Source organism: Papilio polytes, unplaced genomic scaffold (assembly GCF_000836215.1).
Source record: "Papilio polytes unplaced genomic scaffold, Ppol_1.0 DF824269.1, whole genome shotgun sequence".
Classification (NCBI taxonomy): domain Eukaryota; kingdom Metazoa; phylum Arthropoda; class Insecta; order Lepidoptera; family Papilionidae; genus Papilio; species Papilio polytes.
The window spans coordinates 234,618-248,691 of NW_013524935.1; the positions used below are offsets into that span (position 1 = coordinate 234,618).

Genomic DNA, 14,074 nt, shown 5'->3' on the forward strand with positions numbered 1-14,074 from the left:
TACCAGAAATTGTTTTGTAGTTGAATTTCGGTTGTGGTAATGCTTTTGTAAGTTTACAGCTACCTATACTTTTTCCTTAATCTCTACTCTGCTTTCAAAATCCAGCAATTTCTTGAACTCACCATAGACCATTTTGTAACTAGGATGCTCTTCATTCTTCACTATTTTATTTTTCATAAGATGTCAAACGAGCAAGCGGACACCTGAATCCGCCAAACTGGGGAAGCGATCGCTGCCCGTAGACTTCCGGAATTGCACATGCCTACCCTTAATCGATGGAGGAGAAAACGCAAGTAAGATGATATTTCCCCTTCCTATGCATCTCTATTTACGTACGCTTCTTATCCTTTTTTATAAGAAAATGGGAGGGAAGGTCAAGGGACTGAAGTTGGGCCACCGGCAATTTCAATACTCAATGCTTTAACTTCTCCAATACTTCTGAATTCCCAGTATTACTAAACTATCGCAATATTGTTCTGCGATTGTCGATTGTTTCGCAGCTAATTCAACTGTTTAGTTGCACAACTATAATCGAAGTCCTCACCTCTATAACTTATAGGAATCAAAGTAAGACTAAGCAGTTGTGAGATATTTTAGTCAAAAGCAGTTTGACTCCATAGAGTGAGACCTACACCTACTTTACTTTCCTACTGAATATTTAAAAGGTATAAATATTGACTCGTTTCCGAACGACTGCCGCCGAGCAGTCCCGAGAATGGCAGAGGCGCTTCCAACCCCACAAAATGTAAATGTCTCCTTAATTTATTGGCGTGTACTTAAACGCGTCGACCACAAAATTCGGTGAGGTTACACAAATAGCTAATATAAACCTTCCCATCCACGGTCCTGGAAAAAGGTGAAAACTAATCTCATATGACAAACTGATGATTACTAGAATTGAAGACAAACACAGTCAAACACAAAGAGATTGAAGAATTCATTTTAATTGAAGAATTTAATGAATTTTTATTTGAGTATAATGAGTATTTATTGCCACAAAATAGAAATTACATAAAAGGACTTCTTCTAAAGTAAACACAATCGTGACAAAGGGTAGCCAGCTCAGCGTATGCAGGAAGCACTAAGCCGTTCCTGCGCTGATCTTCAGCTGGCTTCTTCAACTCAAGTAACATATAGCTTAATTATTAGGGCAACCGGCCGTACTAATTACATACCTATACAGAAATAAAAATACACTTTTAAAAAGAAATGATTGTGATTCAAAGACTAGAGGAATGGTGGAATCTTGATTTGTCGACAAATCATTTCAAGAAAGTAAACTTATTTCAAAGATGAAGCATTGCATAAAGTTTTTTAAATTACCTTTGCTAAGTTTTTGATATTTATTACATAAGCGGGCGCACACCTTTGACTAAACTTTCGCACAACTGTTGTGCGATTGTCGATTGTTTCGCAGCCCATTCAACTGTTTAGTTGCACAACTAAAAATCTAGTAGTGTGTTCACCTCCACATTAATAATGTATTGAAAGTTGCGTGCTGTTTCAATTTGTAATTTATACTTATACTTCGCCAGTGTGAAATTAAAAAATATAGCCTATATTACTCAGAGATAAATAACCTTTTCGACGGTGAAAGAAATTTTAAAATCAGCCCTGTTTTTGAGTTATTTCAATACATACAAAAGTACAAATCTTTCGTCTTTATAATATTTGTATGGAAAATAACTTTTAGAGATAACAATGATACAACGGATGCAGTCCGGGTCCGTGAATGGACAGCTTTATAGGATAAATTAGCAAGGTAATTAAGTCAGTGTCCGCCTTTTAAACGTAGTCATTTGTTGATCAATTGAAGTACGGACGAGTTGGAAGTGAATTAAGTGGAAAGATGAAACAGTTATTTATTCACTTTGTTTAGAACGACATTTATGACAGTGTAAACGATCAGATGTTATCCCAAGCTTAGTATTTGTCAAATTACTTGATGACTAGATTTGTCCGGGGACTTAATCAGCTTGGAGTAGAAAACAGTGGTAACAGTGGTAGTGCCCGCTTTAACATCTTAGCACTGCAGGGCCGGCACGCCCGGTGTAATAACACGACCAAACAGAAGACAGGCGTGAAATGAAACCAATGCCGTGTTTCGTCTGATGAGTGTGGTGCCGGAGGCCTAATTTAAGTCACTTTCTCTTTACCAGCCTTTTCTTATGAGAGGATGGGAAGGGGAAGTGGATTTGATGGAGGAGATGCATAGGAAGAGGATATATCCTCTTTATGTACATCTCCTCCTCCATTGGATAAGGGTAGGCGACGCATCTGCAATTGCAGATGTCTATAGGCAGCAGTCACTTCACCATTTTGGCGGATTCAGGTGGCCGCTTGCTCGTTTGCCACCTTATGTTATAAAAAAAAAAAAACAGAAAAAATAAGTCGCCCATGTGTTCTTTCAGAATATTCTCTACATCTTTGCCGAATGTCATCGAGACCCGTTCTGCAGTTTTGGCTATAAACTCTTATGAACATCCATCTATCTAAACTTTCGCAATTACATTATTAGTCAGATTGAGATGTTTTATTGTTCGGTTTTGTTTATGAGTTGTTTGATGGATAGCTGAACCAGTGTTGTCAATAAGTGGTCTCTTGAATTCACGATAAACCTACCTATTGGTAATATTAATCAAATGTTATCGGAAGCCACGATAAAGTATTTCCATGGATTCGTCTCTTTGAAGACAACAGATTAAATTGGGTAAGCGAAAGAAAAAACAAAAATGATTAGACCTCAGATGAACTAATATGAAATTCTTGACTCAAGGTTTTTTTCTTACGACTTTTTGTCGTCTGATATTATGCTTGTAATTTCTATTAAAAACAATATCTGACATTAGGAAGATTATCCCAGAAATCGTCGATGAAAAAAGCATTGAATTTATTTTCATATTAAAATGTTACAAAGGAGTTTGCGCTGTGGATTGTCCAGTGAGCCTCGTGGTCTTCCTTAAGTTACAATGACTAGGCCTTGCAGTCACGCTGGCCTAGTGCGGGTTGACTTCACACATACACTCTAAATTTACTCTCCGTTTTTGCAGATTACATCACGATGTTTTCCTTCACCGTAAGAACGTCGAGTAAATAAAAATCCGGGATTCTAACCCTTTAGATTACAAGCCAAGTGTAAAACTCCTGAGCCACCGACGCTTCAAAATAATGATGACGTCATGTATACAACGAAAACTTTTACTCGTATACAATCAAGATAATAATTCCATTAAATGTAAACTACGTTCAGTAACATAACGATACCTTTTATAACATGATTGATCCGGCAATTTTAGTTTCTTTTCATCTAGTAAAGTGGTTCGTTACCGTCACAATTTCATACGGCATCGACCGCCCGCGGCGTCGGCGATTCGATTTATTACTTGAGCGATGGCCTTATTTGATCGAACAGTCACTTATGATATTTCATTATTGACTTGGACTAGATCAAAGATGTTTCACGTTTTATGTCCTATTCAGCTAACATCAATCATACCTCGATTATTAATTGATTGCACTTATAATGTTTGCTCTATTTGATATATTTAAAGGGAAGATAAGCGATGAGTTAAGCGCCTGATGATTTTTTATTATTATTTGATAATGCAACTTTGCTGCTCTTATTTTCAAAGTCTGAAAAATATTGTATTCAAACGAATTTAACGGAATAAATTTAAAGGCACTTTAAATTAACTCTTATTGTTAGTGTATGTAAAATCTACAATTAGAACATTTGTTATTGAGCGACAGTGTTCTATACGGAATTACTATTCCATTAGAGCATCAGCTATTATTAGAGCGGGCGCACAATTTTGTGCGATTGTCAATTGTTTAACTGCCCATTCAACTGTTTAGGTGTACAACTAAACATTGAGTAGTGTGCCCACTTTCATATAAGCTCATAAAAATTAAAGCGAGACTAGACGAAGATAGACTAGTTTGACAATTCATTTCAAATTTAGTACCCATTAGTACCCATCCCGGGTTGTGTAAAATCAGTCATGAATCTTATCGATTTTCGATTTTTATTCGTATAGAAGTTGGAATCGATAGATCGCTAAATTCTCTACATTATAATCAATACTCGATTTGTCCTCTAAATTAGTTAAGAGGAAAATAATAATTTTAGTTGGGTTCGCTAATTTTAAACCGAATATCGACAGTTCATAATTGTGCACTATGTGTGTTTGTTTCGTCATTACAATACCTGTCTATTAAGTACGGCATTTGCCTTCATACAAATTGAATTCGATACTTCGTATGCGCTATTTATCAACCTAATCTATCTTATTTAGACAAACCATAGGGTTTGTCTAAATAAGAGCACACAAAACTATACTTGTGTGCTCTTAGTATTAAATTGTCGTTTGAAATTCACAGATAGTGTAATTCTATAATACGAACGATCTTCAGATTTTGTAATCGAAACAAAACAACGTCGATAATACTGAACATAGTTTAATTCCTAATTTATATAAATAAATAAATAGGACTTTTATTGCCACAAAAACCAGGTACAAATGAAATCTTACATACATCAACCTTAAAACTAGTAAAAAAAAAGAAAATGTGGCAATAGAATCATACTTAATACGTTCTTAATAATATTATAAATGCGAAAGTTTAGATGGATGGATGGATGATTTTTAGAGTTTGTAATCCAAACAGCTGAACAGATCTTGATGAAATTTGGCATAGATGTAGAGGATAGTCTGGAAGAATACATAATCTACTTACTTTTGCTTTTTTTAATTCCACGCGGAGGGAATCGCGGGCGAAATCTAGTAATATTATAATAAGGTAAACTTGGTTTGTTTGATTTTAATGAAATAACTCAAAAATTACTGGGCCGATTTCAAAAATTCCTTCACCATTAAAAAGCTACTTTTGTGTGTAACAAAGGCTGTTTTATATTATTTTATAATTTCGCGCGGACGGGGTCGCGGGATAAAGCTAGTAGTTAATATAATTGTTCGTGTATTTAAATGTCAAAGGAATAATCGACATGAATGACCTTTAAAATGTGAGAAACCGCATCGACATTTACAATGGAGAGTAAACGAAATAAATTACAATTGAAATAAATGGAACTTTTACCATTGTGAACATGTGTTTATTGAACGCATTTATTTTTGTTACAAATATGATGTTACTGAATTAAAAACTTAATTAATTGTCCCTTTTTAAAGCCTAAAAAATATTGACAGTCCAACATATGCAATTAGTAACTATTTTTTTGTTATAATATAAGGTGGCAAACAAGCTAGCAGCCACCTGAATCCACCGAAATGGAAAACGACCGCTGCTATAATCATCCGCAATTGCAGATGCGTTGCCTATCCTTAATTGACGGAGGAGACGCACATAAAAAGGATATTTCCCCTTCATTTGCGTCTCATCCAGCGTCAAATCCGCATTCCCTTTCCATCCTTTTCTTATAAGAAAAAGGATGGTAAGGAAAAGGGACTGAAATTAGGTCTCCGGCACCACAATCATCAGACGAAACGTGGAATTGCTTCCACTTCACGCCTGTCTTCTGTGTGGTTGTGGTATTACACCGGGCGACCCGGCCCATTCGTGCGAAGATGTTAAAGCGGGCACTACCACTGTTAACTAAACTATTACGTAGATTTACTAATTAAATTTTGTTATACAACTAAACAGAAACAATATCCCGTCTAATAAATACCATGCAATACAGCATTTACTGCAATACATCCGCCTATAAAACCGCTATTCTCGCCGCACATTTACAAATGAAAATTCAATACTCGATTCGGTGTCGATTCAATGTAACTATTGGAATTTAGTTACAGTCATTGAATTAGAGTTTATTACGAACTAGCTGTTCCCATGCGACTTCATCCGCATAAAATTATAAAAATTTCATTTTATTGTTCACATTTGTCAAATTATCAATTGCAAATGTCAGAATGACATGACATGTCAAACCATGGCAACCTTGCTTCTTTGATGATGGCAACAACTTATGGTCTCTTTCTCACATTAGGGTTTTTATCCAAAATATTTACCCCTAAGTTTAACAGCGTGTAAATATATATATAGCCTAAAACTTGACGTAAGTGTAGGTCGTTTTATTAAAATAAGAATTTTTCAAAAATTTGCTGTGATTGCTGACATCTTAGGCAACAAATAAGTGTGTGTTTACGCTTTATTATAATAGTATAGATATTGAAATAATGAAAATAAAGTGCACTTGGACGAGGAATATCGTCCATTTATATCGTTAATACATTAATATATTATTTTGACGGTAATGCCAGCTACACACGGTCAGTTTTATCGAATTTTAGTCACTTACCCTTTCTAACATTTTCTTAAGAGGAAAGAATGGGAAGGAAAAGTGGATTTGACGCTGGAAGACACGTATAGGAAGGGAAAATGTCTGTTTATGTACGTTTCATCCTGCGTCAATTAAGGCAACGCATCTGCAATTGCAGATGTTTATGGGCAGAGGTCTCTTTCTATTTCGGTGGATTCAGGTGGCACTGGGCCTGGTCCAGTAAATTTCTCCATATCAGTCTATCTTGGGCTTTTTGTTTCCAGTCCTTGATACAGACATTTCTAAGATCACATTCGACAGCATCTTCAATTTTGAGTATACACGTTAGATTTATCTGAACGATCCGACTAATAAAACTGTCAGATAAAACTGAATGTGTGTTGTGGCTTAAGAGGCATAATCTGCTGGATTGTGTCCGAAGTTTGTTCTGTCAGAAGTCTATTGGATAGAAATATCTAATACGATATTTATTTCCGTTTATAGAACGAATTGACCTGAATTGTTTGAAAGCTATTGTTCTGTTGGTCGGCCGTCTTAATTATATTGAAAAGGTCGGAGAAAGGCTTTTATTTACTGGATGGAATTATATCCAAATATATTCTTGTGTTGTTTATTAAATTCCAAATCGTTTTAATATTATAATTGTACGCTTTGTAAGTATTAGATTAAGATTTATGAAAATATCAACACGATATAATTAAGATTATACTTTTAAATATTTTTTTTAGACAAATTATAAGGTTTACGGACTGTCCTGTCAATTTGTAAATTGTCTGATAACAATCAACATGTATAGAGAGAAATATCGGATTTTGTTACCTTATCTGACAGTGACGTCATTTTTAAGTAGAGTCAGCCAGTGGTAGGACAGGCCCTTATTTTCGTAATTATTATCTCTCGTAAAAAATCTAAAGTATAGAGAAAAAGTGGAATAAAAATATTAAGAAATCAGTTGCTAAGGTTCTTAATCCCACTGTTGGATTAGATTTTTAATATTTATTCAATATCTTATATAATTATGAAGTTAACATACGGGTTACGTAACGAAGCGTTTTTTAATTTATTCTTGTTATAAATCATTAAGTAAATAGAATAAAGACTTGATTAAACATTAAAACTTATTATAGCCATTGAAAAGTTTCCAAACATTACTTCATCAAGCTTATTGCACTATTGACTCAGGGTTGTCACTCTATTTCAATATTTTGAATTTTATCTAATTATTTTCTTGTATAGATTAAAATTTGTTATGTTACTAATCTAATTAAACATATGGTTATTTTATTGTGATAAAGGTTTGAAATCTCGCACAAATTTATTATTTATTGTTTACAAAGAATTTAAGTTAGATTTATCGTAGGAATAAAAGCTGAAATGTATGTTAAATTTACCTTAAAGTCATTTTTAGTGACCCTAAGTAATCAAATCTGTAGTTTCTAGATATGTAATTTAAAAGGCAATGATATAGCAGGGTTGCCAGTTGAAATAGCTGTATATTTTATTAATTTTGTTTCATTTATTATAAGGATAATTAAACTGAAGATCTTCGATCGCTTGTGCTGACTGTAACTTTTTTTCAATTATAAGTTTTTAATATAGCAGTTCCTAAAGATAGTAAATGTTAAACATTCGAATCTTGGGTTGAATAAAAAGTTTTTACAATTTTCTAACAGCAGGCAACCCTACTCGTGCGATCGGAACAATATCCCGCTCGAGTCCAGTTCTCAATGAATTCAATTTCATTGCCAATTATTCAGTGTAGTTTAATTCAAAAGAATTTGTATTCATTTCTGTGATCGTGTTCAGTAGTTAACTATTAACGGGTATAATAGTTTCATATTAATCAACCATTTATATGAGAAATAAATGTTAAATAATGTCACTGTCCCCCTCCACTGTTGTTAAAAGGTCGACATAAACACATCTTAACTGACTTTCTTACGGAAGAAAAACATTGTGATACAACCTGCATATATCGGGATGATTCCCAACCGTCACCCCAATCTGTCCTAATGTGGGGACAGATAATAATAATATGTTTCATCCGTCCCACCTTTTGTGACGAGGGGACGATTGGAACTTATTTTATTTCTTAACGATTCTATCTGTCCCCTGGTTGGTGATAGTGAGACTAAAAGGTGGGACGGATGAAAATATCTCATCTGTCCCCACGCCGGGTAAGACCGGGGTATCGGTTGCGAATAATCCATGTCGTCGAAGAAATTCAAAAAACGTGTGATGTTACCCTGCAGTGGGTTAGCGTGGTTGACTATGGTCTAGTCACCCCTAGCTTGGATAAGCTCCGATTAAGACTCGTCTTGAAGATGGACTCTAGACGGGTCCAAAGTCGGTGCTAAAAAAATTAGACGCGACTTACGGCCGGATACTGAAACGTAATTTAAATATGAAACAGCGTAAAATGATAAGGCTATGCTTAAACTTTTTGACATCTGTCAGATAAGCGGCGCTTACGACTTAATTAGGATTCATTTCAATATTTGGCCGTATATATTTTTTATATGTAATTAGGAAATATTTGTATTTTTTGTATGTATTGAAATAACTCAAAAACTACTTGGCCGATAGCAAAAATTCTTTCATAATTTAGATGTTCCAATATCAAGGAGTAACACAGGCTATTTTTTTTTTACCCTTTACGATCACGAAGTCGTAAGCAACAGCCAGTCTATACTTCTATACTAATATTATAAAGAGGAAAGATTTGTATTTTTTTCAAAAAAATTTACACCATTAAAAAGCTACGTTATCAGTGAGTAACATATATTTTAGTTTTTTTTTAATTCCATGCCGACGAAGTTGCGGGCAGCAGCTAGTAATTAATAAATTAATTACATTTTACTTGAGCAAATAAGAAATGAAAACAATACGGTATGAAGCGAGTATAATTTAAATTACTCATTAAATATTCATTATAAAGCTACTGTGAAAATGGGCCGCGATAATTGCACGAGTAAGATTCTACCTTTTGCCCGAACAAGGAAGTTCGTTAAAACATCATTGTTGTCAACTAATTGGGGATGGTACGTCAAAATGAATTTAGAAGGGCGAGCTCAAATTAACAGAGTTTCCTGACACCTGTACAGAAATATATTCGCGAAAGAACATTCTAGAATCCGATTGAGTACCTATTATGAATACATGCGGATGTCGTTTCCACTAATCGCCAATAGATGGCGTCGTGACAGAACATTCTAGAAACCATTTGAATGTACGAATGATGTTTGTGCGGATGTCTTCGAAGAATGAAAGGGACGCCAAATCTTTTTTTTGTAATTAAGGAAACCTATGGTATATTGACCGCTAAAGCACATAATTTGTATTTTAAACGCTTTCCAGAGAAAACTAAATTGTTTATATTTTTCCACATTCTCTATTTTCCAACAATTTGCATAAAATGACGCAGCACTAATTAACGTTTCATTGGAAACTTAATTAAATGCAAATATATTCGTATCTGAAAAAGCTGCATAGTTTTTGACCACGATTCTGTTTATGGATTGAAATATAGACCGAGATGCTGGAGCCGGGGAGACAGACGGCGCGACACCCATGGCGCCAACTTACCAAAGAATTATCAAAGATAAAGCTATATGCAGACAGTTCAATATTACTTTATGCCTATAACTTCAACACACACAACACTAAATAAATATGAAGGGACTCCTTTAGTGACCATTTAAATACTCCGAGAGTGACAGTTACGTCTAGCTGTATAAATATTAGGGAACTAAGAAAGGTACGCTATTAATAGTTTGAATTTTTTTATTCTTAATTATATATTTTAGTTTCTTTTTATTTAATAAAAAATACCTTTTTCGCAACGCATTGCATTACATCTAAATGAAATTGAGTGTCAAAATAATTACGTTTATTATTTTTACATCTGCAGTACATAATCTATGATACGGTTGCTGCAAGATCCAAATCTGAAGTCTTCAGGGCTATCTCATTGGTCGATTTTACCAACGAAAACATATCGACCAATCACAAAACAATAAAAATTATTTTCGACCAATCAGAGACTGAAATTTAAATTTTATTAGCGAATCAAAAGTTAGTATTTTTAGTATCGTTACAAAACTCGGGAAAGTTTCATAACACAAGCTTCTGTTTGATACGTGGTAAACAATTAAGTTCAACGAATGGTGAAGTGATTGTTAAGTTATAATGATCATCATTTACATAGACATCCTCCTTCTTATTATCTTGGTAAGTATTTTCTTAACAGAAAGTGATATCACTCATACTAGATTTTCTTGTCAATAGATTGATAAATAAAAACCTTTTAAATTTGCCATTGGTGAAAAAATTCTTAGCTTTTTTCCAGTAGTATATCCCAACAGTAAACTATCCCTCATTAAAATCTGCCTAATATTATAAATACGAAAGTTTAGATAGATGTTTGTTAGAGTTTGTAGCCGAAACTGCTTAAAGAACCTCGATGAAATTTGGCATAGATGTAGAGGATAGTCTCGAAGAACATATAGGCTTACTTTTGTACTTCTAATTATACGTAGAATATCTATAATATACTCAGTAAATAACGCTTTATTTGGTTACAGCTAGCTCTGATTTTGTTCACGTGTGGTTACTCTGTGTATCGAGTTCATCGGCTACAACAAAACGGACAGGTTTGTGATACATATTTACAAAGAAATGAAATAAAAATTACCATATATGATAAATGTGGAAAAAAATACCCCAGTGATCCCAAATGATATATGGAGTTGGAAATCTAAATGTCAGTCTCTGAATGTGCAATGGCTACGGATTATCGAGATTTCAATGTCTTAATAAACCAGTACTTTTTTTTATGAATTTCAAAATGTTACACGATAAATACTAGGCTGCTAGATTCCAGTTATTTTTTTATAATTTATTAGTGTTAGCTTGAAATAAGTTTCAACAAATTAAAACTAAACTTATCGTTCAAAACGTATAACTTGAAGTTATCGGACAAAGACGTACATAAGGTTCCATTTTTAAATTATTCTGATTTTTATTTTATTGAATTAAATAAGATTTCTTTATTTCAACTATAATAAAATTTTGATTATTTTAGGTGGCAATTTTATTGAAACCAACAAGGGTATTATTTTCTCATAAGAAAGAAGGAGAATCTACTGAAGAATTACGGTTTGTAAAATCTTACTAATATTATAAATGCGAAAGTTTAGATGGATGGATGTTTGATAAGGTTTGTAGCCTTAACAGTTAAATGAATCGATATGAAGTTTGATATAGATAGAGAGGTTAGTCTGGAAGAACACATAGGTTATCTTTTTTTAATTCCACTTGGACGGAGTTTCGGGAAACACCTAGTAAATTATAAATTAGTTGATAAAAATTAGATGTAATATTGATTCATTCATTTTCTATAGAACTGTGGTGGCGTACCAGAATCCCTTCACCGGCGACTACTGTATCCACAAAAGTCGTGCCGGACCGAAAGGCTACATGAACGCTACGCCAATACCAGATTCACCGGACAGCGGCGTGTCAGATGAATATGAACCGATTAATCTTGGTCCACAGATCGAACAAGATATGGTTACAGTAATCGGACAAGAGCTTAAGGTAAGGCCGGAAATCTTTACATTTGTACTTGGAGTGTTATTAACAATGTCTATTTAAAGGAATTGAAATTAAAAAACCCTCTAAGATAGCACATAAAGATAGATCCCAAATTGTTATATGACTGAAATTTTAGAATATACAGAAAAATAGCCTTCGTTTCTTTTGTTAATCTGCTAAACTCATATTTAAGAGTTAGGTGAAGTTGAAAATCGCCTATTAAACTTCAAAGCACAGTCCATCCGCGCACACCTTTGGTTAAGCGATCGCACAACTGTTTAGACTCGCTTTGATTCCTATGCTCTATGGAGGAGCGCACACTACTCGATTTTTAGTTGTGCAACTAAATAGTTGAATTGGCTGCGAAACAATCGACAATCGCACAACTGTTGTAGTTTAGTCAAAGGTGTGCGCCCGCTCTTAGTTATTAGTTTATTTCTATGATTTATTTTACTTTCAGGAACCACAAAAACCAATGAACCAAAGCGGCGATAACAGCGTCAACAAAACATGGAACTGGAATTATACGGAATATCAAATATAACGTTATAAAATAACTTTTACTGCGGAAGCACTAGTGCAACCTATAGTCATCCTTGTCATTCACCTTGAGAGAAAAGAGACAACGATATGTACTAGTGTTTCTGCAATGAATTCACGGTTATAATGTTTGACATTTATCATCCAGCATTCATATCATCTCATTATGATAAAGATTTAAATTTTATTGATGTTACAGATTAGCTTTTTCATATACAAGGCGATGTAAATGTTAGAAAGAAAGAGAAAAAATATATATAGAGGATGCATAGTTGACACTTCATATGAGACATTTCACACATTTTCAGTAACGCTATCTATTGATACCCTCAAAATTATATATGTCAAAATAATTAATTGTATTTAAATTAATTGCCAAAAATGTTATTAAATAATATTTAAATCTTTATATTTATTTGTTTTGTTACGTTGTTTAGTTTATTTTTTTTGACAATAGATGGAGCTTTTTATAATTTTGTAAAACGTTTTATTACATGTCAATAGACACTAGGTGGCGTACTAAACTTGGCAACTGATGTAGTACAGAGAAAGTACCGGTATTTTTTTTATTCTAGCCTCGGCTATATATATTTTTTAATGTCTTTGGTTAGCAAATAATATTTTTAACTCTGCGTCTCGAGTATCGTGCGTACACACATTGAGTCGTCTATTTGGCCATAACATCTAGTGACTTCGTGTCAAATGGATTTAAAAACACCGCCATTTTGAAAATCGGAGCAACTTTTCTCACGTCGATCTTGTCAGTTGCCAGCAACTGGCTTTAGCTGCTTCCTTTGTTGCCTGTCTGCGATATTGTTTTGCGTAAGTCATATAAAGATTAAAATCAGGGAGTTTCTAAAATTTACATCACCTTGTATACGAAGGGCCTTATATTAAATGTTTTAATAAGTTAATAAAATGTTTAATAGATCACTCAGTGGTCAAAATCCTTTCTAACTTAGAGTTTATATTCTTCGCTTTGTGCTACTGTCATTTGAATCTTTACCAATAAGTAGGATTATTACTAACCGTCACCCCGCTCTGTCCCCACGTGGATACAGATGAGAATAAAAAGTTTCATCCGTCCCACCTTGTCTCCACGTGGGGACAGTCAGTATTAAGGTATTCTGAGTGAAGAAGTAATTCTTGCAAAAACAAATGATAGTCGATTTCAATTCTTCTAAACAATTACAAGTGATGATAGACGCTGCGAGAAAATGGTTTTTCTAATGCGATTTTTAAGAAATGATAATATGTTATCTTTAGATCTTTTCGCACGAGTTGTTTTTTTTATGTGATGAGCTATTTTTAATATAACAATGTTATCTTGACGTAAATGAACTAAAGGTTACATGCATAAGTCACGCCTGGCTGGCTCACAGAAAAAAAACCTTTTCGTACCTCAAATGTATGTATAGTATTTCGGTATTTTATGTTATGTTCAAAATAAACATAATGCAATATTTTTATGTAGTTTTATTTTTATTTTCTAGTAATGGAAAAAACTATTTTTTTTTCCAATCACAAATTAGATTTTCTTAACCAACGTTATCGCAATTAATATTCTTAAAGCATTTAATGCATGAAAAATTATACCTTAAAACAATGCGAACATCTTTGACTAAACTATCGCAC

General features: G+C 33.7%; 1 protein-coding gene across 1 annotated transcript; it reads left to right on the forward strand.

Annotated features, from left to right (window-relative positions):
* The first annotated feature begins 10,486 nt into the window (after window positions 1-10,486).
* On the forward strand, window positions 10,487-12,443 carry LOC106105727. The gene is made up of 5 exons (XM_013286160.1): window positions 10,487-10,534; window positions 10,888-10,956; window positions 11,388-11,461; window positions 11,707-11,902; window positions 12,360-12,443. The coding sequence occupies exons 1-5, from the start codon at window positions 10,493-10,495 to the stop codon at window positions 12,441-12,443; spliced, it is 465 nt and encodes a 154-aa protein (XP_013141614.1). The 5' UTR covers window positions 10,487-10,492.
* Window positions 12,444-14,074: the final 1,631 nt, after the last annotated feature.